Raw genomic sequence first — 26219 nt, forward strand, 5'->3', positions numbered from 1 at the left:
GAAAGATCTGGCCAATGCATGGCTCTTAATTAAATATGTCCTTTGAAGTAGTAAACCAATTAAGTCTCCCCATGTTACCGTTAAAAACTAATGATTAAACACAAAATGTTTTATATCTGTATCACCGATTCATTTACAGCATGAGCTCAAAAATATATAATCTCACTCGTGTCCTAATCTTGCCTTGCTGAATTAAGTGTTACATTAACAGAGCCCGTATTTCACAACACATTTAACTAAACATATTTCAGTACCAAAAGTTAACTTGTTTGGCATAGTAGAAACATTTTATATGAAAATTGTGATACAGCTTAGTTAAGAACAATTGATTAACTTTTTTCAATTTTTAAATATTAGTCACAAGAAACCTCCTATTGAATGCCAATGCATGATGTCAGCTGCCACCAGCAAAAACACTGTACGGAATGAACAGCACAGAAATAAAACATATCTCATCAATAAAGGTGCCAATGAAGGTGCTGACAATTAACCTAACTGTAATAATTCAAACGGCAGTTACAAACTTCTCAGTTAGATTGTAGCCTTGTAATTCACTCTCTGATTCAATTTTACACTTTTGCCATTCTTTAAAAAATATCAGCTCTAACATTTCAAAAGCAAAACTGAACAGAAAGCATGAAAAAAAAATCAATATTTTCTCAAAAATTTGCTTCATGTTAAATGGGTGGAAAGTAAAAGGAAGCTGCCAGCATTAAACTGCAACTAATTGGAGTCATGCATTGCCAATCTTTAAGAAACTGACACTTTTATCACATGGTCACAAATAGCCTTTTAATAAGAGGGAAAATCAAAAATATGTTGATTAAGTTAAATTTAATACTGACAAATGTAAACTATTGGGAAAAAAGAATAACTCACAATGAAGGCGGCAGAAACAGCAAGACTTAAAGGGAGGAGACTCCATCATCATTGTCATCTTGCCATCTGCGGAAGATGATGGACATGCAGCAAATCAAATCCATTGGGGATGCTTTTGCTGATGGCTGTAGAGACAAGTTTCTGCCACAAGAGCCACATGAGGTATCACTGTGGGTTGTTATCAGGTGTCGTTGTGGGTTGTTATTTTTGATGTTGGCGTCTGTTGCCAAGCTACTGTAGCCACTGATTGTTATGGCGGCACCTAGGTGATGTTGCCATTTTCCTCTGTCATCAGCTAGTGTCTCCCAAGTGTGATAACCAATGTTTCGTGCCTTTATGTCACATTTACAAGCATCCTTGCAGTGGAGCTTTGGTCATCCTGCTGGTTACTCTGGCTACATCACTACACAGAAATAGTTGATTTTAGCGACTTCCAGGTTTTATCAGTATCAAGATCGGGCTTGCTGGTAAACATTCGGTTGGTAGCAATCTCGCAAGCATCAATGCGATGTCCTGGTATTTGGCATCATTTCTTGTATTCTGCATAGCAGATCATTGTGTTTTGAGCTGTGAAACTTTCAGAGTTGCACCTTCACTCTGCTGTGAGTAGTCAGTATTGCAATCTGCACTATGGTAGGTTATGGAGAATGCTTCTTCTCATGATAATCAGGTCAAGGTGGTGCCAATGGCAATGCCCAAGATACCTTGTGGCGATGTTTCCCTTGAAAGAACATGTCGGTAATGCAAAGTTAATTCGGGGCACAAAGCTCAAGAAGCTGTTGCCCGTTGTCATTGACCTTGTCCATCCCATGATGATGACAGAGGCACATTGACCATGAATCTCTGTTCAACCCAACATATGCAATGAAATCACCTTGGATGAACAATTTCTCACCATTTCGAATGTGTCTCAGAAGGTTGTGTAGAGTCAAAGAATTGACCTTTGTCTGAGAGGGGATGTGAGGAAAAAGTTTTTTTACCCAGAGGGTGGTGACAGTCTGGAATGCACTGCCTGGGAGGGTGGTGGAGGCAGGTTGCCTCACATCCTTTGAAAAGTACCTGGATGAGCACATGGCACATCATAACATTCAAGGCTATGGGCCAAGTGCTGGTAAATGGGATTAGGTAGGTAGGTCAGGTGCTTCTCATGTGTCGGTGCAGATTTGATGGGCCGAAGGGCCTCTTCTGCACTCTGTGATTCTGAGACAAGTTTTATGCATAAGTGCAGATGATATTAACAGCTCCTCAAATAGATGATAGACGGAGAGAGATGAGGCGTTTAGAAGTTGCTATCGTGGCTCAAATCTTTTGCTGACTGCAAAGCCTAAACCATGCTCCTGGTGGCTTTTTCTGCTCTTGCCATACCAATAGAAGGCTAGCCTAAGGTATAGAGCTGTGTCGACTAATTTGGTTTCCTGTACAGTGGTAATGTCAACATCAAACTGTAGCTCACAGTCAATCAGGGTCATCTTGGATACATTTGCTGTGGAATGTGGGTCATTGTTCAGCACTGTACCCCAGCACATGGTTCTGACATTCCAGCTTCCAAGCTAGAAAGTTTCTCCTCTCTTTCTTTTCGGCGTAGCCTAGTCATGATTTTAGGACATGTAGACTTGCTTAGCATCTCAATACCCCTCTCGCCCTTGTAGGCTGATATCCAGTAAGACGAAAGCCTATACATCTGGGGCCCAGTCAGTTGTATGAGTGGGTATGTATGGAAGGTGGTTGAGTGAAGGACGCACCAACTGCCTAATGGGACTCCACCCCATATTTCATGTCAGGATTACACCCTTAGCCTTGAACTATCGATGTTGTAATGTTAAGGCGCTGTCTAGCAGGATCCAGATCACCAGAGACATAGATATGAGTAAAATGGAAACGATATCAACAGAGACCTGCTTCTGAGACAGTTCCAGTGGTGAACGTCATCGCCTAGGTGCCCCCCCATGACAACCAGCAACTTCCAATGACAGCTGGCAAAATCCAACCTCATCACTAATCGCCCTCGATAAATATCCCTTCAGCACTAGACCCTCTCAAAAATACCCCCAACACACAATTAAATTCCCTCAATAAGGCGCCCTTTATCCATTTATCCGCCTGAGTAAAACCTCAAGCACATAACTTTAACCACTTCAAACCACCTCAATAAAACCACCAACTCAGCACTAAACCCCCTCAATAAAATCCCCACCACAGCACTAAATCTCCTCAGTAAACTCCCACCTCAGCACTAAATTCCTCCATTAAGGCCCCCATATCAACAATTTAACCCCATCAATAAAGCCCCACCTCAGCACCAAACCAAACCACCTAGACTGGGATATTCCCAAAACTCCTTCCCCCAGCTGCCAAGCTTCTCCTCAAACCAAGCCCATGCTAGGTCACCAGCCTTCCGGCACTCCTAAAAACCAGGCTCAGGTCGGCTACCAGCCATGCAAAGATCCCAATCCCCCCCAGTGCAAAGATGGCTCATCGCAGTCCAACTCCCTATGCATGAAACCCACATCTTTTCCATGGCCCTGGCTTACTGGACTCTGGTCCCTGACCCTCGCGTCTGCCCAGCCCATGCTCTACCTTTCCTGGCCTGCCATCTACAACAGTAGACTGTTCAATTTTAGTATCAAGATAATGTAGAGCAATTAGAATATTCAGCTACATAGCCAGAACAGTGTAATGCAATACTACAAAGATTCTGGTGAGATTTTATAATGCATTAATCAGATTACAGGTGGAACACTCTGTACAATTGTTGTGATTTAAAAGGGACAGGCATGGATTGTGACAGTATAGGGAACTACAATGAGAATAATCCTAATTGTAAAGGGGATTAACTATAAGAAGAGATTAGAAAAGCTTAAACTCTACAGTCTTGAGGGAAGATTAAAGTAAGATCTCACTGAGTTAAAGCATCAAAAGGTATGCATACGTCATGACAAAATAGGCAGTGGAGGACACAAAATTCAATTTAGTGAAAGATAAATTTTGAAACAGATTGAAGGAAAAAGTTCTTTATTCAAACAATGATAACCAATTGGAACAATCTGCAGAGTATGGCACTGTATACCAGTATCATTTTTGCAGCACTGAAGGGGGTCATTTAACTCATTTGGCCTCCATAATCTCTCTGAAAGAACTATCCACTTAGACACATTTCCCAGCTCTCTCAAAATTTTCTGCATTAAATATTTATCCCACTCAACTTGTTTACAAATCAAAATTGGCTTGGCTTAATTAGCCCATGTCTTTATAAATGACAATTAATATTGCCCCATATTACAGGTGCTAGAGACTTGCCCATCACTGGTGTTAGATTAACTGAATGGAAGCATTACATTGGCATCCCTCCAGTCCCCTGACCTGCAATTTCTATCAAAGGATGTTTGATTATGGTCATGGTCTCTACTATTTTCTCTGACTTCCCTCAGCATTCTAAGATGCATACCATCAAGGTACCTTTTTCACTTCTGACATCTACTTTTTATATCCTTACTTCTTCCTTATCTGATGTTATCTTAATGAACTGCTTCATCTCCTCATGCATCCTTTCTTTCATCTATCAGTTCCCTGAGGATTCATACAATTAGATAACACAATTAATATTAGCAAAATATCATAAGCTGCTCCACAGAGATCTAAGTAGGAGGAGATTTTAGGAGGGTTTTTTTTTTTAATTCTTTTTGATGAGCTGTGGGCATCAATGACTAGGCCAGCATTTATTGCCCATCCCTAATTGCCCTTGAGAAAGCGGTCATGAGTCACCTTCTTGAACCGCTAAAGGCCATGTGGTGGTGTAGGTATATCCACAGTGCTGTTAGGAAGGGAGTTCCAGGATTTTAACCCAGTGACAGTGAAGGAACGAAATTATAGTTCCAAGCTAGGCTGGTGTGTGACCTGGAGGGGGAATTGCAGCTGGTGGTGTTCCCATGCATCTGCCACCCTTGTCCTTCTAGATGGAGGAGGTTGCAGGTTTGGTAAGCTGCTGTTGAAGAAGCCTTGGTGAGCTGCTGCAGTGCATCTTGTAGATGGCCCACACTGCTGCCACTGTGCGTTCGCATTGGAGGGAGTGAATGTTTAAGGTGGTGGGTAGGGTGCTAATCACACGGTCTGCTTTGTCCTGGATGCTATCAAGATTCTTGAGTGTTTTTGGAGCTGGCACTCACCCTGGCAAGTGGACAGTATTCTATCACACTCCTGATTTGAGCTTTGTAGATGGTGGACAGGCTTTGGGGAGTCAGGAGGTGAGTTACTCACCCCAGTTTCCAGCCTCTGACCTGCTCTATAGCCACAGTATGGCTGGTCCAGTGGAGTTTCTGGTCAATGGTAACCCCCAGGATATTGATAGTAGGGGAATCAGCGATAGTAATGTCATTGATGTCAAGGGTAGATGGTTAGATTCTCTCTTGTTGGAGATGGTCATCGAATGGCACTTGTGTGACACAAATGTTACTTGCCACTTGTCAACTCAAGCCTGAATAAAAACAAAAAAAACTGCGGATGCTGGAAATCCAAAACAAAAACAGAATTACCTGGAAAAACTCAGCAGGTCTGGCAGCATCGGCGGAGAAGCCTGAATGATGTCCAGGTCTTGCTGCATATGGACAAGGTCTGCTTCAGTATCTGAGGAGTTGCAAATGGTGCTGAACATTGCATGATCATCAGCAAACATCCGCACTTCTGACCTTATGGTGGAGGGAAAGTCATTGATGAAGCATCTGAAGATGGTTGAGCTGAGGACATGAGGCCGAGGGTGACCAAAGTGGGTTTTTAAGGAGGGCCTTAAAAGGAGAGAGAGGAATGTAGAACCAAGAGTTTAGGAAGAGAATTCCAGAATGTTGGGCCAAGGATACTGAAAACATGGCCAGTATTGGGGGAAAGGGAGAGAGGATGCACAATAAGTCACAGTCAGAGAAGCATGGAGCTCAGAGGGCAGCATAATTGTTGTACGGCTGGATAGAGCTATGGAGATTAGATGGGCAATGCTATGGGAGAGGGTGGGATCTAAGCTCAAGCATGAGAATTTTAAATTTGAGGAGCATAAGAAGTAGGAGGAGTAGATCATATGGCCTGTCGAGCCTGATCTGCCATTCAACACAATCATAGTTGATCTCCAGCTTCAACTCCACTTTCCCATTTGCTTCCCATATTCCCTGAGAGTCTCATGTGTCGGTACAATTTCGATGGGCCAAAGGGTCTCTTCTGCAAATCTGTTTATCTCACCCTTAAACATATTCAATGATGGAACATCCATAACCCTCTGGGGCAGAGAATTTCCAAAATTCACAATCCCTCGATGAAGAACTTTCTCCTCATCTCAGTCCGAAATGATCGCCCCCTTATCCTGAGATCGTGCCCCCATGTTCTAGATTCCTCAGCTAGGGGTAACAATCTCTCAGTAGCAACTCTGTCAAGCCCCTTCAGAATCTTGTATGTTTCAATGGATCACATCTCATTCTTCTAAACTATAGAAAATATAGACCTAATTTTTACTCAGCCTCTCATCATTGGACAACCCTCTTATCCCAGGGATCAATCTAGTGGGCCTTTGTCGCACCGCTTCCAATACAAGTATGTCCTTCCTTAAATATGGGGACCAAAACTGTACACCGTATTCCAGGTGTGGTCTCCCCCAGGCCCTGCACAACTGTAGCAAGATTCCTTCATTCTTGTACTCTAATTTCCTCGCAACATGCCATTTGCCTTCTTAATTGCTTGCTGTACCTGCATGCATTTCTGTGTTCCTTGCATGAGTATACCCAAGTCCTTTTGAGCATCAACATTTGCAAGTTTCTCACCTTTTAAAAAATATTCTGCATTTCCATTCTTACAACAAATCTGAACAATCTCTCACTTCCCCACATTATACTCAATCTGCCACCATGTTGCCCCACAGTTGTACAGGGCCTGGGGGAGACATACAGTTTTAGGCCCCCATATTTAAGAAAGGACATTTTTGTATTGGAGGTGGTACAACGAAGGTCCACTAGATTGATCCCTGGGATTAGAGAGTTGTCCAATGCTTATATATCTTGGTTGTTTCTTTTGTCCTCCTCACAGCTTGCATTCTCACCTAGCTTTGTATCATCAGCTAACTTAGATACATTACTCTCTATATTTTCGTCTCAGTTATTAATATAGATTGTAAATAGCTGAGGCTCCAGCACAGATTCTTGCACCCCAGCAGTTACAATTTGCAAACTTGAAAATGCCCCGTTTATCCCTATTCTTTGTTTTCTGTCTGTTAACCTTCCTCCATCCATGTAAACATATTGCCTCCAGCTCCATAAGCCCTTGAGTTAACTTTTTGTGGGACCCTATCAAACATCTTTTGGGAATCCATGTAGACTACATGTATTAGTTTCTCAAAAACGCTAATAAATTTGTCATACCCAATTTCCCTTTTATAAAACCAGGTTGATTTTGCCTAATCACGTTATGACCTTTCAAATGGATTATTAAGAGTTCCTTAATAATAAATTCCAGCACTTTCTTGAAGACTGATGTCAGGCTAACTGGCCTGTAGTTCACTTTTCTCTCTCCCTCCTTTCTTGAATAGCAGCGTTACGTTTGCTAACTTCAAATCCGCTTGGACCATTCTAGAATCTAAGGAACTGGGGACCAGGAGCCAACGAACATCAGCAAGGACAGGGGTAATGAGACAACAGGGCTTGGTGCAGAATAGGATATGGGAAGTAGAGGTTTTTTTTTAAAATGAGTTTAAGTCTGCAGAGGGTGAAGAATGAGATAGGACGACATTGGAACAATCGAGTCTCAGAGTGACAAAGGCATGAATGAGGGTTTCAATGACAAAAGGACTGAGGTAGAGGACAAAGCAAGTGATGGTACAGGGATGGATGTAAGTGATCTTTCTGATGGGGATAGCATAGGGGTGGGAGCCACATGGGGTCAAATGCAATATCAAGATCTAGAACAGCCTAGTTTAGGCTGAGACAATGGATGGGAAGGGGAATGGAATCTGTAGCAACAATATAGATTTGTGTTGGGAGAAGCGTCCAAGACTGGATATCGGAAAGCCAATCTGACAACATAAGCAGCAGCTGTGGGGTCAAGAGAGGTTGTGGTGAATTAGATTTGGGTATTATCAGGAATAGGTAGAAACTAACCAGTGACTGTGGCTGATGGTAGCTAAGGGCAGCATGCAGATGAGGAAAAAAAGGAGAACAAGGATAGGTTCTTGGCAGCTCCAGAGGTCAAGTCTGGGTGCAGAAAGAGAAGCCATTGCTGGAGATACTCCAGCAACAATTGGATAGCTAAGAATGAAACCAATGGATCCACTCCTATGACACAACAACCCCAAATTTTCTGTTCCTGTATCCTTAGGCTTTTTGTAGTACATATTTCTAAATCATTAATTCTAAAATGAACTATGGCTTCTGGTTAGTCCTCTTCCTTGTCCAATATCTTTTGCACCCTCCTATTCCTGGCAGCTGGGACACAATGTACCATTCTACACCTTCAGCTGCAATGACAAAAACACTTGCCTACTTTCCTGAGTACGGAATCCTCTATTTTTGCCATGTTCCTGCACATGGCAACGCCTTCACTTTCTTTGACTACCACAAATTCACCAGTACCACAACATTACTTGTGATTATCCTCCTCCGAGATCCTGCTGCAAATGTCACAGATACTCAGTACCTGTTTGTTAATTCAACAGACTCAGGGATTATTGCACTACTTCTCTTCCTGTTGCTCTTCCTTCTCCCAATGGATAGTTGCCCACTTCCTTTCCTCACTAAGTGCTCTATCTGTGAGATGACCATTTACTGGGTTACACGTTCTAGGAATCTTCAACCCTTCATTTGTGATGGAGTGGTCCCAGCTGCTGCTCAAGCTCAAGTAGAGTCCAAGGACTATCAGGGACAAGTAGCCATCTGAAACCACAAAGGATCAAGGACCTCCCATATCACACAGATACTGTATCACAGGTTTCAGTTGTCCCTGATATTAAGTTAAACAATTCCTGCTAAAAGTTTAATACAAATGTTAACAACTTAGCCCCATTAAATTTAATTTTAAACCAAATGCACCTAAAGGCTAAACAGCTCAGGTTAAACTCCACACTCGGTTGGCTCTTTTCACTCCACTCATGTTTTATTCCTCAAAATCAAATTGGGCATTATCAGGAATGAGCTTTAACAAAAAATACTTGCATTATAGCACCTTTCACACTCACAGGGCACCCCAAGGTGCTTTACAGCCAATGAAGTATTTTTGAAGTGTAGTGTGATGACCCATCTGCTGAGAAAAGCTTGTATTTTCTTTTGTGCGATGTCCCTTGAAGATCAAAGTGGGCTGGGGAGTATTGCGAAAGAAGGTTAATTAGTTTCCTAATTATGTTATTGTTATGATCCTAGACCATGCCCTCAAGTTTTTGATAAGTTCTAGTTAGGGACCAATAATAATAATGTTTTGTTTAAAGTAGACAAAGTTCTGTCGAAGGGTCATGAGGACTCGAAACGTCAACTCTTTTCTTCTCCGCCGATGCTGCCAGACCTGCTGAGTTTTTCCAGGTAATTCTGTTTTTGTTTTGAGAGCCAAGACATTGGCTAAGAGAACAAAGCCACAAGATTCCACAGGTTTTGAAGAAACAAAAATAAACTTTACTATATAAGGTCAAAAAGAAAAACAATTTACAAAACCTATCTTATACTCTAACATTCGAGGTTAAGATAACATACATGGGAATCAACAGCCAAACTGTGGTTGAACACCACACTGCACAATAAATAGCAAATGCAACCAAGACAGAAAAAGATGGACTTAAGCACAGGTTTTTCAAACCAAATGCAAACTGCAGCACTGTAGAGTAATTAATAATTGCATCAATAAGCACAGGAACAGACAATTGTGCAGTATCATTTTGGGATTTTTCCTCAAAGCAACATGTGTAAGTTATTAAGTTGGTCAACTATTTAACATGTATTTTCTTACCAGTTAAAAACTATAACAATCACCAATGTGACAATAGTTGCTTTTGAATTTTGTTTCTATGGTTATCTACATGGCAAAAAGTAAGACAAGTTAACCACCCGAGTAACTAATCTGAAAACATTTGATTTAATGCTTAAACATAAATATTAACACAACACAAAAGACTGAATATATACTAAAATGAAAATGCATTTACAATATGCAATCATACAGCTTATGACGTTTTTAGCCCATTGCAATAGAAAAAAAAGTTCATCTCCAAAAGATTTTTTTTGCATTTAAAAATACATCATAAGCATTTAAAAATACATCAATGAATACATTTGAAAGATCTGTAAATGAATAGTAAAGAAATTTATAGCAGTAAACTTCACTTAAAATACATAATGCTGCTTAAAGTATTCAGAACAATTCTAGTACTGCTTAACCGAGATAGCACATAGGTAGTTCTGCTTTGTTTATACTGCTGAAACACGGAGTCAGAAAAATTAGTTTCCATGAAAACACATCTTTCCACCTCTCACAATTCTGTATTTCCAGGACTACAGCTAATGAACAGAAAATTTAGCTACAGCTACTGAATATGCGGGTGAAAATCTACCTTAGAAGCTGTGCCAATGCTAATAAGATCATACAGATTAAAATCAAATAGAGCTATGGCTCTTAACATAAGATCCTCAAATTTTATTGAATGGGTTGAAGGAAGGTCAGGTGTGTGCACATTCACAACTGTGATAATATAACAGTATGCAACAGACTTACCTTACATGTTTCACCAGTCTCAAGTGATATAGAGGGTCTCTCATTGTCATGGATAGGCTCAGTATGGCAGTTTAACATTTCTGTCCAGAAGTAAAAAAGTAATTATATAATGAAAGCAACAAATCACAGAAACTTAGTAATGATTAAAGTTGCACAAAGTAAATAAAGGCTTGCATCATTTTAAAATTGCATGGATTTTTTTGTTAATCTTTGGATATCAAAGAAAGCTTCAGCAGTCTTGAATGGACAGAAAACACTTTCAGATAATAATGAATACTGCATGTTGTAATTATTCCAGTGCTACCAATACATTGTGCAGTGTTCACAGATCAGCTCAAAGCATAGACTTAATGCTTTTGTCAACTAATAATAGAACAGGTTTCGAGTAACAGGATTACTGCTACAAAATCCATTAAAGCTGTAAACTTTATATCTGCTATTTTGTTCACTTTTAACAATTGTGGGAGTATAAAAGGACATCAACAACAGCTGGTAGAGATCACTTTTTCAAGCTCCCTGTAATTATTTAAAGAGAGTGATAACAGCTGGTAGAGATCACAGCATTCAGTTCCCTTTAATTATTTTTTAAAAAGCGATAACTATTACTGTCCCCACAAGAAACATGGGGTGGATTGCAGGTTATATTAAAAATGCTATTTGTGAGTACTGATTCACTGACAATATTTTCCATTTGTTTTGCTCTCCGGTAAGTCTATTTTTCTGCAGCGCACTGCCTTGCTAACAGCTTCATATGTTTTGCACCAGCGTAAAACTAGCTTCCAATTGTTACTGAAATGTGAAGAGAAGACAAATGACAATTCAACAGTGTAGCCACTGCAGCAGTTAAGGGTGGCTTTGGGAAATATGGGGTAGATTTTCTTCTCCAGGCACTGCAAGAATGCTATATCTAAGAAGACACAGCTGCAAACATTTTTGGCATGGGAGATCTCCCTGGTCTGCTCCCTTATGGAGCTTTACACCTAAAAGTGGGCAGTAAATTTAACTGCATCTGCAACTGTGCTTCAAGCCTCCGAGATTGGAACCTTTTGGTCACTGATGGAGATCAGTAACTAGAAAGCCCCCAACTGCCTTGAATCTTTAGAGTGGGTGCTCCAAATTAAATTTCCAATCTTCCTTTATGATCTTTGGTCTGTCCTCGGGATCCTGCAGAGCCTTGGGCAAATGTGGTTTCAAGGTTAAACCAAAATGGGTCCCAAATAAGAAGAGGAGGCGGGAGCGAGGGAACAACCCCTTCATCTCATTCACATAATCCACGCCCTGCATCTATTGAAGACATAGGTCCGGTTGTGTCCTGCAGAAGTCCCAGCGAATGCTGTGGGACACAGCTGGGAATATTGCGGCTCTTTTCCATCTTTCCTCTGGCCCTCATTCAGGGATTCCCAAGTGCACTCTTATTAGTCTGCAGCTAGGAACATTTATGTTTATTTTAGGTGCCACCACCAACCCAAACTCTCAGAATAATGTCTAATTCATCATTGTTGAACTTAAAAGAGTCAAGAATCATTCCAAAACTAAGTTTAATATTTTTTTCTTTATTCATACATGGGATGTGGGCATCATTGGCAAGGCCAGCATTTGCTGCCTATCCCTAATTGCCCTCGAACAGGATGACTTGCTCAGATATTTCAGACGACAGTTAAGAGTCAACAACATTGCTGTGGGTCTGGAGACACATGTAGGCCAGGTAAGGATGACAGATTTCCTTCCTTAAAGGGCATTAGTGGGCCAGATGGGCTTTTGCAACAATTGCTGATAGTTGTCGTGGTCACCATGACTAAGACTAGCTGTATATTCCAGATTTATTAATTGCCTTGGTAGGAATTGAACCCATGTCCCCAGACAGAGCTTTAGCTGGACCTCTGAATTACTAGTCCAGTGATATTATCATTACGCCACCATCTCCCTGGCAATATAGTGAGGTTAAAAGGAAAATTTCTCAGATGAAACGGAAGAAAAATTAGTCAATAGAACTATAGATAATGTTGCAAAGGAAGCAAAGAAATAAACACTGAAGGCTCTGAATATAATTTTCTAAAACTCAGTGGAAAAGTAAGTAGTGCTGAATAGTACATAGACAGTCTTAAGTCGATTAGATAAGGGACACACTCTACTCTACTGGTCAATGTTTTTTTACACAGATTACATACTGTAAAATTCCATATATCGGACATGCTCAGAATCTATACCGTTGAAGACTGCCTCCGATTTTCATGAGGTAAAAAAAATGGTCAAATAAAGATTATTCAATTTATATGGCAACATTTTGTATGAATAAAACATATTTACAACAACAATTTATAATTATATAATGCTTATAATGTAATAACACATCCCATGCACTTCACAGGAGATTAATAAAACCAAAATTAGACATTGAACTACATAAGACAATATTAGGGCAGTTGGCCAAAAATTTGGTCAGAGGTAGATGAGGCAGAGAGGTTTAGGGAGGGAATTCCAGAGTTTAGGGCCGAGGTAGATGAAGGCATGACCACCAATGGTGGAGCAATTAAAATCAGAGATCTTCAATAGACCAGAATAAAATGAACAGATATTTTGGAGGGTTGTGGGATTGGAGAAGATTACAGAGTTAGGGAGGGGCAAGGCCATAGAGGGATTTAAAAACAAGGATGAGAATTTTTAAAATCAAGACATTGTTTGACCAGGGCCTAATGGAGGTCAGCGAGCACAGGGGTGATAGATGAACATAGTTTGGTGCAGAGTTTTGGATAATCTTAAATTGACAAGGAATAGAATGTGGGAGACCAGCCAGGAGTGTGTTGGAATAGTCAAGTTTTGAGATAACAAAGGCACGAATGAGGTTTCAACAACAGATGAGCTGAGGCAGGGACAAAGTCGGGTGATATTACGGAGGTGGAACTAGGTGACCTCAGTGATGGCATGGATGTGCAGTCAGAAACTCATCTAGGGAACAAAAAGACACCAAGACTGTAAACTGTCTGGTTTATTTTCAGACTGTTGCCAGGAAGAGGGAAGGAGTCTGTGGTTAGGGAATGGAGTTTGGGGCAGGGTTTGATGTCACTCGCTTCAGTCTTCCCATTATTTAGTTGGATGAAATTCTGACTCATTCATAAATAGATTGTGATTAACAGCCTTCAACTGTACCTTTTGTTAAATAAAATGAATTAACAATTCAAGAAATTTCAACTGATAGCCCTTTGGATAATGAGGACAAAATCTACTATTGTCAAATTAACTATTATCCCAAGTTCTTATTATCCAAAAGTTCCATGTTACTGAAATGTTAGCATTACTTGGTATTATCTTAATTCAATTTCATAAATCTTTCATCCTTAAGGAAATGTCAAGCTTGCTAAAAAGCTGTGATATAGGTTTCATTATTCCACTTCATGCAAACTAAGTACCAAAACTTTTTTTTTGTAAGTGATAAGAAACAAAACTAAGTAAAATTTTCTAACAGTGAAACTGCGTTAACCAAAACAAATGAGAAACTAATTTTCCTCCGTGCTTCCTCTCTCAAACGTGTTTGTTTGTCCCTCCCTTTATTCCCTTTCCATTTTAAATATAATGCATTCATAATTTTTGCCAGTTCTGAAGGGTTGTAAGTGAAGCATTGACCAATCTATTCTGTGCAAAAGTTGTTAATTGGCCTGCTGTTTTCTGCATTTTTTGTTTTTGTTTCAGATTTACAGCTTTTGTTTTCTTATTTTATATTGCTACTCAGTAATTTCTCCAACACTGTTGCAAACATGATCATGTTTAAATAAATTCAATCAATAAATATCCTAGCAGATGATGGCTCGGATTTTGCAGTCACGACAATGGTATTGTTGGCTTTCACAGTCATCACTCTTATGAAACTGACAGAAACTTCTGGAGTTTACACAAGTGCAGTTAAACATGGAATCAAGAAGCTGCTGTCAGTGATCCTACACTTCTTCAGGGGAAGTACTGCAGAGAACACCCAGAATACAGTCAGTAAGAAATATGAACTGACAAGAATTTCCACTGTTACACACTTAGTCTCATCATAAAAAAGCTGAAAAAGATACACCTAATTTAATGAGGTGTAACTGAGTTTTTAAACATTTCACTTAGTTCATAATTACTGCAAAAAGCCTCACTGGCCCTGAAAGAATAATCAAATATTTATTGACTGACAAGTTTCTCCATTTTATAATAAATTTCACATATTTACATAGCATTTTTAAAAAAGTTTATGATATTTTATTTCTAATTTAATCCGATCTTTATGTCCCATGATATATTTCACTATCTGTAAAATTCAAAGTTTAAAAGTAAAGGGATTCAGTGGTGTTTACTTCCTCATTTACTTAATATGAGAATACTTTAAATGTGATTAGATTTTTACGCTGCTCAATGTTGCTGGATGCCTGCAAGTACCCTTGACTTGCCACCAGATTCAAAAAGATATCAGAAAAGGGAAAATCCATGTCACAGGGATTGCTAGATTCTTTGAGGTCAGTAGCAAGCACCATTACATTGCTGCTGGCCACAAGATCTAGTCCATTAAGTGATCCTTCAATATCACAGTTTGTTTAATATTAGAAGCATGGTATAGTAGTACAAATTGTTTTCAGCACAAAATGATGACTGCCATATACATCCTTGTAGCAACGTAATTGATTATCATCCTCTCCCATACCAAACTGACGAGCAATCAAAGGAAAGCCAAATTCAGCTCATCTACGCTTGATGAGGTAAGATTGTAAGTGTATTGTAATCCCATGTCATGTATATTGTGCGAAATTTCAAGGAACTTCATGCTGGTATGAAATTGATTCTAATGTCATGCTGGTTAATAGTGTGAATTATTGGACTAAACATGAATAGGTAAAAACTGCATCTTGGACTTTATACAGTCTTCACATCAGTAGCCGCTTAAGTGTAAAATGGTGCTATTATCCATATACTAGCTATTCAATTACATCCCTTATGACACAGATCCCGGCTATAAGAGATTTTTTTCTTTCCTGTTTCTTGATTATCACTCATGCAAGTCAGAATTTTACTCGGGGCTACAGTTTAAACAAAGCAAAATCTCCTCTTAAGAAGCAAGCATCCATGATGAAGAAAGCAATTTCAGCACCAGGAAGTAGCATAAACGAAATGCAGTTAATTTAAACACCACTAATCCTTGCTTTTTGCTTAAGACTAAAAATTATTTTCTAGCCATTTCTGCAGTTAGAAGGCATAGCTTATTGTATTACCTGAAAATAGCACAGCTATACATCTCACCACAAAATATCTCTGTAGAGTAATACCTCAAGGATTAGTGAGAACTTCTTTGAGAATAGCAGCAAAAGTCAAGCTGCTAGCATTTGTTTTCTTCACTCACTTCCAGCTATAAAATCAGATTGTGCTGGCATAGCTTATCCATCAGCTGATTTTCATCACTCAAAGCTTCCCCCATACATCTAATCCCACCAGATCCAAAATAATCAGCTAAATGCACTGTTCACTGATAACCACTGATCCCCAGCTATAGACCTGAGCACTAAAAGGAGCATGTATTCACCTCCAGCGATCCCATCAGCAGCTCCTGCAACGCTGATCAGATCAGAGCTGCTAATTTTCAAATCAATATATGTCCATCTACTAGTAAATAGTGTGCTTACTGCACATCTGTAGCTGGAGCTGAGTGAGGAAGGACTGTGTTTGGTTGTTGCCAATGTGGCGCTGGTTCACTTGGGATTGTGAAAGATCCTACAGCTGGATTTGTGACCTGATACATGAGGAAGTTATGATCATCCAGATCATCTGTTCTACTGCTATCTTATACTGCCTGTAGGTACAAAGCAACAAAAGGAATGGTGCTGGAAATGGTCAAGATAGATGAGCACAGCAGTGCATTGAAAAGTCAATTGTAATATCAGCACTGTAACCCTTACACTTATTCATCTGCCAACTTGCATTACCCACCAGAGGTTCCCCTCTACAGAATTTTTCTTTATAATTCTTTGGGATGAATGGGTCTTTTTCTGAGTGGCAAGCTGTAACTAGTGGGGTGCCACAGGGTTTGGTCCTTGGGCCGCAACTATTTACCATCTATATTAATGACTTGAATTCAGGGGTAAAAGGTACTATAACTAAATTTGCAGATAACACCAAAATAGGTGGGAAAGTAAGTTGCAAGGAAGAAATAAGAAATTTACAAACGGATATGGACAGGTTAGGTGAATGGGCCAAAATTTGGCAGATGGAGTTTAACGTGGATAAGTGTGAGGTTATCCATTTTGGTCAGAAGAATAAAAAGGCGACTTATTATTTAAATGGAAAGAAACTTCAGAGCGCTTCAGTGCAGAGGGATCTGGGTGTCCTCTTGCATGAATCGCTGAAAGCTAATATGCAGGTACAGCAGGTAATAAGGAAGGCAAATGGAATTTTGGCATTTATTGCTGAAGGAATAGAGTATAAAAATAGGCAAGTGTGGTTGCAACTGCACAAGGCATTGGTGAGACCGCACCAGGAATACTGTGCACAGGTTTGATCCCCTTACTTAAGGAAGGATGCAGTTGCACTGGAGGTGGTTCAGAGGAGGCTCAATAGATTGATTCCAGAGATGCGGGGCTTGTCTTATGAGGAGGGATTGAGCAGTTTAGGCCTATACTCACTAGAGTTTAGAAGGATGAGAGGAGATCTAATCGAGGTATATAAGATGCTAAAGGGGATAGACAAAGTAGACGTGGAGCGCATGTTTCCCCTTCTGGGGCATTTAGAATGAGAGGCCATAGTTTTAGGCTAAGGGGTGGTAGATTTAAATCAGAGATAAGGAGGAATTACTTTTCTCAAAGGGTCATGAATCTGTGGAATTCACTACCTCAGAGTGCAGTGGATGCCGGGACGGTGAATAAATTTTAAGGAGGAGATAGACAGATTTTTAATTAGTAACAGGTTGAAAGGTTATGGGAAGAGGGTGGGAAATTGGAGTTGAGGCTGAAATGAGATCAGCCATGATCGTAATGAATAGCAGGGCAGGCTCGAGGGGCTGAATTGCCTACTCCTGCTCCTAGTTCTTATGTGGATATCACCAGCATTTATTGTCCATCCTTAAGTGCCATCGAGGTGTTAGTGGTAGATCATCTTTTAGAACTGCTTCAGCCCATGTTGTGAAGATGCTCCTTACTGTTTGACCAAGTGGCGATGAAAGAAGGATGATATATGTCTATGTCAGGATGGTGTGTGAATTAGAGAGGAACTTGGAGGAAATAATGTTCTCATGCACCTGTTGCTGTGTCCTTCTAGATGATGGAGATCACGATTGGGGAGGTGGTGTCGAAGAAACCTTGATGAGTTGTTGCAATGCATCATGTAGTACACAATGCAGCCATGGCATGCCAGTGGAAGAAGTGGATGCATAAAGCTAGTAGGTGGGGACCCAATCAAAAAGTCTGCATTATCCTGGATGGTATTAAGCCACAGTATTTATATGGCTGTTTCAGTTGAGCTTCTGGTCAATGGTGATGCGTACAATGCTGATAGTGGGGGATTTGACGATGGTAACGCCATTGAATGTATAGGGAAATTTATCAGACTCTATTGCTGGAGATGGTTGTGCCTGGCACTTGTGTGGCGCAAATGTTATTAGCCACCTATTAGAATGTTGCCCAGGTCTTGCTGCATGCAACCATGGAATATTTCATTATTGAGGATTTGCAAATGGAACTGAACACTGTGCAATCATCAGCGAACATTCCCACTTCTGACCTTATGATGGAGTGAAGGACATTGATGAAACAGTGAAGGTGGGTGGGTCTATGCCCTGAGAAACTCCTGCTGCAAAGTCCTAAGGATGAGAAGATTGACTTCCAATGACCCCAGCCAGCTTCCTTTGTGCCAGGTATAATTCTGGCCACAGGAGAGTTAGTTTCCTGATTCCCTGACATTAGTTTTACGTCAGTTCCTTCTTGTCTCATTTGTTCAATCATTGCCTTGATACTAAGTGTAGTCACTCTTACCTTACCTCGTAGACTGTTGCAGTTTAGAAACAGTCCATTTGATCCATCAACCTTGTGGTTTTTTTTGCATTTGTGTCACCTAATCTAATTTTCCTGTTCATTGCTTGTTCTCTTTAATATTCCTCTTTTGAAGTAAGAATCTAATTCTATTTCTTAAATATTTATGCAAAGGCTGCTTCAATATTGTGTTAGACTTCAAAGATCCAACCATCATCTACATAGAATTTCTAACCTCCCCATTTGTGTAGATTACCCAAGTGCCACTGCGCAAACATATTTTTCATTCGTTTTTGGATTAGAATAGTAGTCAAATAGAAAAGAAAATGTTCAAAAAATTTTTCAGAAGAAAATGAAACTGATTTTAGTTGTTCAATTTCCTACACTGCAAAAGCATTGCTCGAGATTGTAAACAGCACTAGAAGCCAACATTTCAGGGCTTAATTTGATGTTCCAAAACTGTAGCATAGATGCGCATGGTCAGAACATCATAAAGAAAATTATAAAATAAAATCAAGTAGAAGGCTAGCAAAACTGAAGCCCTTGGAAAGTAAGAGAATAATAACCGAGTATAATTTTAACCTAACTTGCCTAACCTAAGTTAAAATAATCCCCATGGCATATCATTGTACATTTGTCTTGAAAGATCTAAATACAATCATATGCATACTAAAAATTTTAAATAGTGAAGATGGCCCCTACCTTGATGGCTGGAAACAAATCCACTGTCACTTAATGCATCGGTTGTTGCTACCCGTCGAAGAGGCGAGGTACATATGTGTCCATCTACTGGCTGACCATATGTTCGTACAGTGAGGGAAAGTGAAGGCGCAGACAGGATTGTCTTCAAGTCAGATACAACCAGATCTTTAGCTTTCATTTTATTAATCTCCAAAACTTCATCACCTACTTTTAGGCCTAAATGCAGAAGCAAAAGATAATCTGTTAAAAATTTTCAATTTTAAAAGTTACACTCAATCTCCATCAGTTTATTTACATCCTTTTGAATGTACAAATTTAAAAGCAAAATTGTTATTTTAAGTTATTCTCTCATGATGCATTTTGAAAGCAAATAACCAGTTCAGAAGGCCTTTGGGAGAAATCCTGAGGGATGCAGATATGACAGCAGTCTTGGGTGGATCACTCACTAATTTCCCCTTCTATGAAAAAAAAGTCCACCTGCTCTCAATACTTTCCACTGACAGCATTGTCATTCTTCTATCCTCTGGCATCAGAAACTCAATCTATGGAAAACTAACAAATATTTAGCACTTTCTTACTACTCATGTTGAGTGCTCGAATATAGGATGTAACTAGAGGAGTGGTTCAAACAGAGGATTTAATTTGAGTTGAGGAATAACAAGGGGTCAGCCCACATGACAATCCACATGATATCAAGAAACGGCTGAAGGCACTGGATACCACAAAGGCAATGGGCCCTGACAACATTCTGGCAATAGTACTCAAGATTTTCCTCCAGAACCAGCTGCGCTCCTAGCCAATCTGTTCCTGTACAGCTACAACACTGGCATCTACTTGACAATGTGGAAAATTGCCCATGATCTATACACAAAAAACAGGGCAAATTCAACCTGGCTAATTACTGCCCCATCAGTCTACTCTCAATCATCATCAGAGTGATGAAAGGGGTCACCAACAGTGCCTATCAAGTGGCACTTAAGTCAGAAGTAACCAGCTCACTGATGCTCAATCTGAGTTCCGCCCGGGCCACTCAGCTCCTGACCTCATTATAGCCTTAGTCCAAGCATGTACAAAAAAGCTGATATCAAGAGGTGAGATGAGACTGACTGCCCTTGACATCAAGGCATCATTTGACTGAGCGTAGCAGTAAGGACCAGAGCAAAACTGGAGTCAGTGGGGATCAGGGGGGAAACTCTCCACTGGTTGGAGTCATACCTAGCACAAAGGAAGATGGTTGCGGTTGTTGGAGGTCAACCATCTCAGTCCCAGGGTATCACTGTCAGGGCTCCTCAAGGTAGTGTCCTAGGCTCAACCATCTTAAGCTGATTCATCAATGACCTTCCTTCCATCATAAACTCAGAAGCGGGGATATTCGCGGTTGATTGCACACGGTTCAGCACCATTCGTAACTCCTCAGATACTGAAGCAGTCCATGTCCATATGCAGCAAGACCAGGACGACATTCAGGTTTCAGCTGATAAGTGGCAAGTTACATTTGTGCCATACAAGTGCCAGGAAATTACCATTTTCAGCAAGAGAGAATCCAACTATCTTCCCTTGACATTCAATGGCATTAACACTGCTGAATCCCCCACTATCAACATCCTGGGGGATACCATTGACCAGAAACTGAAGTGGACCAGCCATATAAATTCTGTGGCAGATCAGAGGCTGGGAATTCTGGGGCAAGCAACTCACCTCCTGAGTCCCCAGAGCCTGTCCACCAAGACACAAGTCAGGAGTGAGATGAAATATTCTTCAGTTGCCTGGATGAATACAGCTCCAACAACATTAAAGATACTCAAAACCATCCAGGACAAAGCAGCCCACTTGATTGGCACCTCAACCATCAACAACAACATTCACTCCCTCCACCACCAACAGAGTGGCAGTAGTGTGTACCATCTACAAGATGCACTGCAATAACTCACCAAGGCTCCTTCGACAGCAGCTTTCAAACCCGTGACTTCTGCCGCTAAGAAGAACAAGGGCAGCAGACGCATGGGAATTCCACCAACTGGAAGTTCCCCTCAAAGCCACACACTCACTTGGAACAATATCGCCCTTCCTTCACTGTTGCTGGGAGTCCCTTCCTAACAACACTATGGGTGTTCCTACAACACATGGACACATGGACTGCAGCATTTCAAGGTGGCAGCTCACCACCAATTAGTTCAATTGCGGTTGGGCAATAAATGCTGGCCTAGCGAGCGATGCCCTCAGCCCCTGAGAAAATGAAAAAAACTCTTTAAAAAAAGTAGACAGGAATAAGGTGGCAAAATCAGAGGCCAGATAACCTTACTTCAGTTGTTAATAAACTACTAGAGACAAGAATTTAGAATGAAATTACTGCGCACTTTGAGAGAAACGTTAAATATGGCCAGTCAGAAATGATTTCTGAAAGGCAGGTCCAATTGACCAATTTCACAAAATTCTTTCAACACAGAGTGGATAAGTAAAGGATAGAGTGGATGTGGTTTATATGGATTTTCAAAAGAGCATTTGGCTCTACAACAAAGATAATGGTGCATGGAACTAAGAGGAACATAACCATGTGCTTAAAGATTTAGCTGGAGGAAGGAAGAAAAGGGCAGTAAAAGGAAATCTTAATGCAGCTAGCAGGAGTCATGTTTTTCAAAATTCACAACATCTGATCCTTCTAAAGTTTCTTGAGGCTAAATTCAAAAGCCCCCTGAAGCTGAATGTGGGAATCAAGACATTCGATTAACTCACGCCTGTTGACTGCAACACAGACAGCATGCAAATTCAGTGCTGCCTGCTGTTTTAAGTTATTTCAGCACCCAGCCAATGTTAACTGTTCTGTTGACTGACTGGATGCCTAAGAAGAGAAGCAATATTGCGAGCAGCTAGTATCAGCCACTAGCCTGCACCTCTTAAAGGAGGTGGAGGCGGGGGCGTACATTGTGGCTGGAGCAGGTGCTAACAGTCCCATGGGTGCTGAATCTGATTTTGGAAAGAGAAAAGATTAGCACCATTTGAGAGACAGTCAGTTCCAAGGTTTCCAGATGATGCACTTGAGGGAGAAAGTGCAAAAAGAGGGAGGAGATGTTCTGTATCCTCAAGGGGCCAGGAGCACATCCTGATACACGTTTAGAGGGCAAAGAACCAGATAGTCATTGAGACCAATGCAAGGTGTCAAGTCTCAAGGACCTGGATGCAGTGCCTCAAGAAGTTCAATAACCTCACATGAGCAGTCATGGTCAGTGAATGCATCTTCAAATGCTGCATTCCACCAACTGCATGAGTAGCCTCAGATCAACATACCACAACCCCTTCACTCACCTACCAACAATCTTTATCAATCAGGACTCATATTGACATTCAAGTGCTCTTCCACACTCTCACAACCTTAGCATTGCTGCACTGACAGCGGTTTAACCAAGATAGCTTCATCAGCCAAAGAAACTGCAACACTTTCACAAATATACTTCCCTCTCTCTTGCAGGACATGGCGGCACAGAACTGGAGGTAACAGAACCTAACCGGAGAGGGACAGCCATGCCTGAATATCCTGACCCCTATGAGGAAAATGGTACAGGTCATTATTGAGGTTTGGCTGAGGCCATGGTCAGCGGCAGGGCTAAAATTATAGAAAATGACAGTATCCTCATACCTAATCCTCCTTCCCACAGCTAACCTCTCCCTCATCCCACACACTCTTTTGATTTACAAGCTGCAGATGGTGTAAACATACACCTCTTACTTTCACCACCTCCCTGAATCACCTTGATGGGACTTTACGGATGGTGGGGTCTCCCATCCCACCACCCAAAGAGATGGCGAGGAGCACATAACCACCAATCACAGCAGCCCCACAGCCATTTAACTCTCCAAGGAACACAAATTGGCTGGAGATGAGAGTTTTGCCCCTCGCTCAGCCTCAGAGACCTCAGTGGCAGCAGTTGGCAGGATTGGAACTACAAGCAATTCCTAGATTCTAAGTCCCAGAGCTCAGGGCCAGGTAAATGCAAGGGGTCACACGGCAGGGAGTGGAGGGGAGGTGAGGCCTGTGGGGGTCTCTGCCCAGGGTGGGGGTGTCTTGAAGGAGAGGTTAGTGGGGGGGGGGGGGGGGGGGGGGGTGGGGGGGGTTGATAACCCAAGGTGGGCAGACATTGTGGAGGTGGGGGGGGCAGTGGACTGGAATGCCCGAAGTGGAAAGAAAGCCCTTGAGGGAGATGACCCTTCCCCCATTCCTGCCCAAGGTCCAAGCAAGGTGACTTGCCAGGCTTCCCTCCAGCCCCCTCAACTCCTCCCGTCAGCTTTAAAATTGAGGCAGAGCAGCAAGTGGCTTAAGTACCTAAATTGGGGCAAGGGAAGGCAAGCTGCCTTAAGCCTTGCACGCCCCACGTAAAATTGCAGGCATATTGGGGAGGGCAGGAGTGGGGCAGGATAGCCACCCAGGGAATTTTACAGGATCCCTTAACGGCAAACTCACCGGCAGGGGAGCATGAAATTCTGCCCCTCATGCCTTTTTCCTTTCAGGTACCCAGGAAGTGTAACCTACCTAGTTAATACAGTAACAGCAAGATGACAGTGATTATGAAAACACAGCACCATCACTCGTTTCATACTCACAGCCACAGTTCAAATTCTAACACTGCGTAATTTAGAGCAGGGTTTCCTTCAACCAAAGGGTTCGCGGGAAGGCTGATGCGATAAAAAAATTAGTGCTTAGTATCAGTGACATCAGAAAGGTGCTGCCACCCAGTGACTTCCCTGGGAGCTGCAGCTATAGAGATCTCACATTGAGTATCATTTTAGTTTCTAGTTTATTCACTAACAGATTTCACAACTGTTCCTTGCTCTGAATTACACAGGGGTAGAGATCCACGAGCATTTCACTTCAGTTGGTGGCCGCATGGTTGGGTCTGGTGAACAAAAAGGGACAAATTAAACTAAATTAAACTTCTCTTTAGCTCTGAACAGGAGTCATACGGACTCGAAACGTTAATTGTTTTTCGCTCCACATATCCTGTTATACCTGCTGAGCTTTTCTAGCATTTTCTGTTTTTGTTTCAAATAAAACTGTTGCTCAGGTTCATCCATTTATATTGTGTTTCTCAATGTCACACAACAGAACATTGAGATTTACAGTCAAAGGGTGATAAAAATCTTTCACATCACTGTTCTATTTCCACAGTGTAAGAACAGTGGAACAAGAGCCATCAAACCCAATGGCCCCTGAGAAACAAAATTAAGTGTAATGAGATAGTTCCATATAAAGAAAGGAAAGATACTGACGGAGAACAGAGCAAGAATTCAAATTCCTCGATCCTTCAAGTAAAGGAAAATACTCACAGCCTCATCTACAGCCTGACACTACAGTGTCAAAGCAGAATTGGGGAAGAGCAATGGAGATTTCAGTCTAGTAAATCAATGTCAAGAAACAAATAGATGGTTTCATATATGGTTTTTAAACTATATCCTTTACTGACATTCTATTGTCCTGACTGCAGAGATCTTAGGTGCATGTTGATAGAAACAAGGGTAATGGACCTCCAAATGTTCCCAAGTATCCCACTGAAGTTCAACCAGTGTACCAACATTGCTTCCCTATATAGGACACTGGGATGGTTATTTCTTGCCTTCTTGAAGTGCTGCAGTCCCTGTGGCATAGGTACACACACAGTGCTGTTAGGGAGGGAGTTCCAGGAGTGTGACCCAGCGACAGTGAAGGAAAGGTGATATATTTCCGAGTTAGGATGGCGAGTGGCTTCGAGGTGAACTTCCAGGTATGGTGTTCCCATCTATCCACTAGCAATGCCTCAAGTAACTGTCCTCCCAAGTCTCAGAGTTTCTCCTTTAGCCATAAGATGGAAAAACCTTCTTCAGCGTACTGGATGGGGTTACGCAAAACCAGGTGTCAAGTTTTCAACTACCTTGATGTTTAAATCCAGTGCCATTTACCAGGTCCACTCACCACTAACTGCGACATGGGAAATATATGGACCCAAGTCCAGAAAGCTATCTTCACCTTCGGATTGATTCTCCCCCTTGGTTACTCAATCACAGTTTGCTTTCACCTGCTGTGAAATGAGTTGACTTTTGCCCTGAAATCTATCTCATAACTTGGTTGTGGACCTAATTATTGAGCAGGAAGAGTCCTTGTACTGTGAATTGTTACAATCCCCAAAAAACCATTAACTTTAAATGAATTTAGATAAATTTTCCAGTGACTCACAGAAATAATCAAAGGGCAAGATTTCATGCTTTAAGGCTTTTAATGTAACAAACTAACTATAATCAACACAGATCAAACATAACCTAACGGGCAACTAATACAACAAGCTAAAGAAAAGTTACTTCTGCATTAACTAATTAATGTAACAGAGACACTTCTTACAACCCCTTTTTCTGTGCACTGCACTTCTGGCACATATGTAGCAATACAAGATTAAATCCCAAGACACTCCCAACTTTCTAGCAGGTTCACTTCTCCCTGCTTCTCCAGGTCAAATCTTCCAGTGTCCTTCGAAAATTGTTCCACTCAGCCAGAGTATTCCAGAACTGACTTTCATTAGCAAAACCCACCTCAGCAACTCCTTGTTCCTTAAATCTCCAAAAGTCCCATCTGTTCTGCCCTCTCCTTTGCATTCAGGAAACCAACTTTTTAAATAATTCTGCTTAGCTAGCATAAAAACATTTCACCTTGTTCTTCACAGCAGTAGCTGCTTTCTCTCTCTCTCTCTCCTTTGTGTTTGTGCCTCCAAAAAGCAGCTGTTCCTTTTTTTTTTCATTGACGGGATGTGAGCGTTGCTGGCTAGGCCCATTCCTAATTGCCCTTGAGGTGGGGGTGGTGAGCTGCCTTCTTGAAGTGCTGCAGTCCCTGTGGTGTAGGTAGGGAGGGAGTGCCAGGATTTTGACCCAGCAACAGTGAAGGAATGATGATATATTTTCAAATCAGGATGGTGCATGGCTTCA

The 26219-nt window shown here is 41.2% G+C and overlaps 1 protein-coding gene across 8 annotated transcripts in view; it reads right to left on the reverse strand.

Annotated features, from left to right (window-relative positions):
• The window catches only part of tiam1a (TIAM Rac1 associated GEF 1a), a 303246-nt gene that overhangs the window by 80294 nt on the left and 196733 nt on the right, over positions 1–26219 (reverse strand). For all 8 annotated transcript variants that reach the window (XM_041211695.1, XM_041211693.1, XM_041211698.1 and 5 more), the window contains 2 exons: positions 19278–19493; positions 10597–10676 (listed from right to left, as the gene is read on the reverse strand). In XM_041211695.1, the coding sequence (XP_041067629.1) occupies positions 10597–10676; positions 19278–19493 (296 nt within the window). The remainder of the gene's footprint in view (positions 1–10596; positions 10677–19277; positions 19494–26219) is intronic.

Source organism: Carcharodon carcharias, chromosome 18 (assembly GCF_017639515.1).
Source record: "Carcharodon carcharias isolate sCarCar2 chromosome 18, sCarCar2.pri, whole genome shotgun sequence".
Lineage (NCBI taxonomy): Eukaryota > Metazoa > Chordata > Chondrichthyes > Lamniformes > Lamnidae > Carcharodon > Carcharodon carcharias.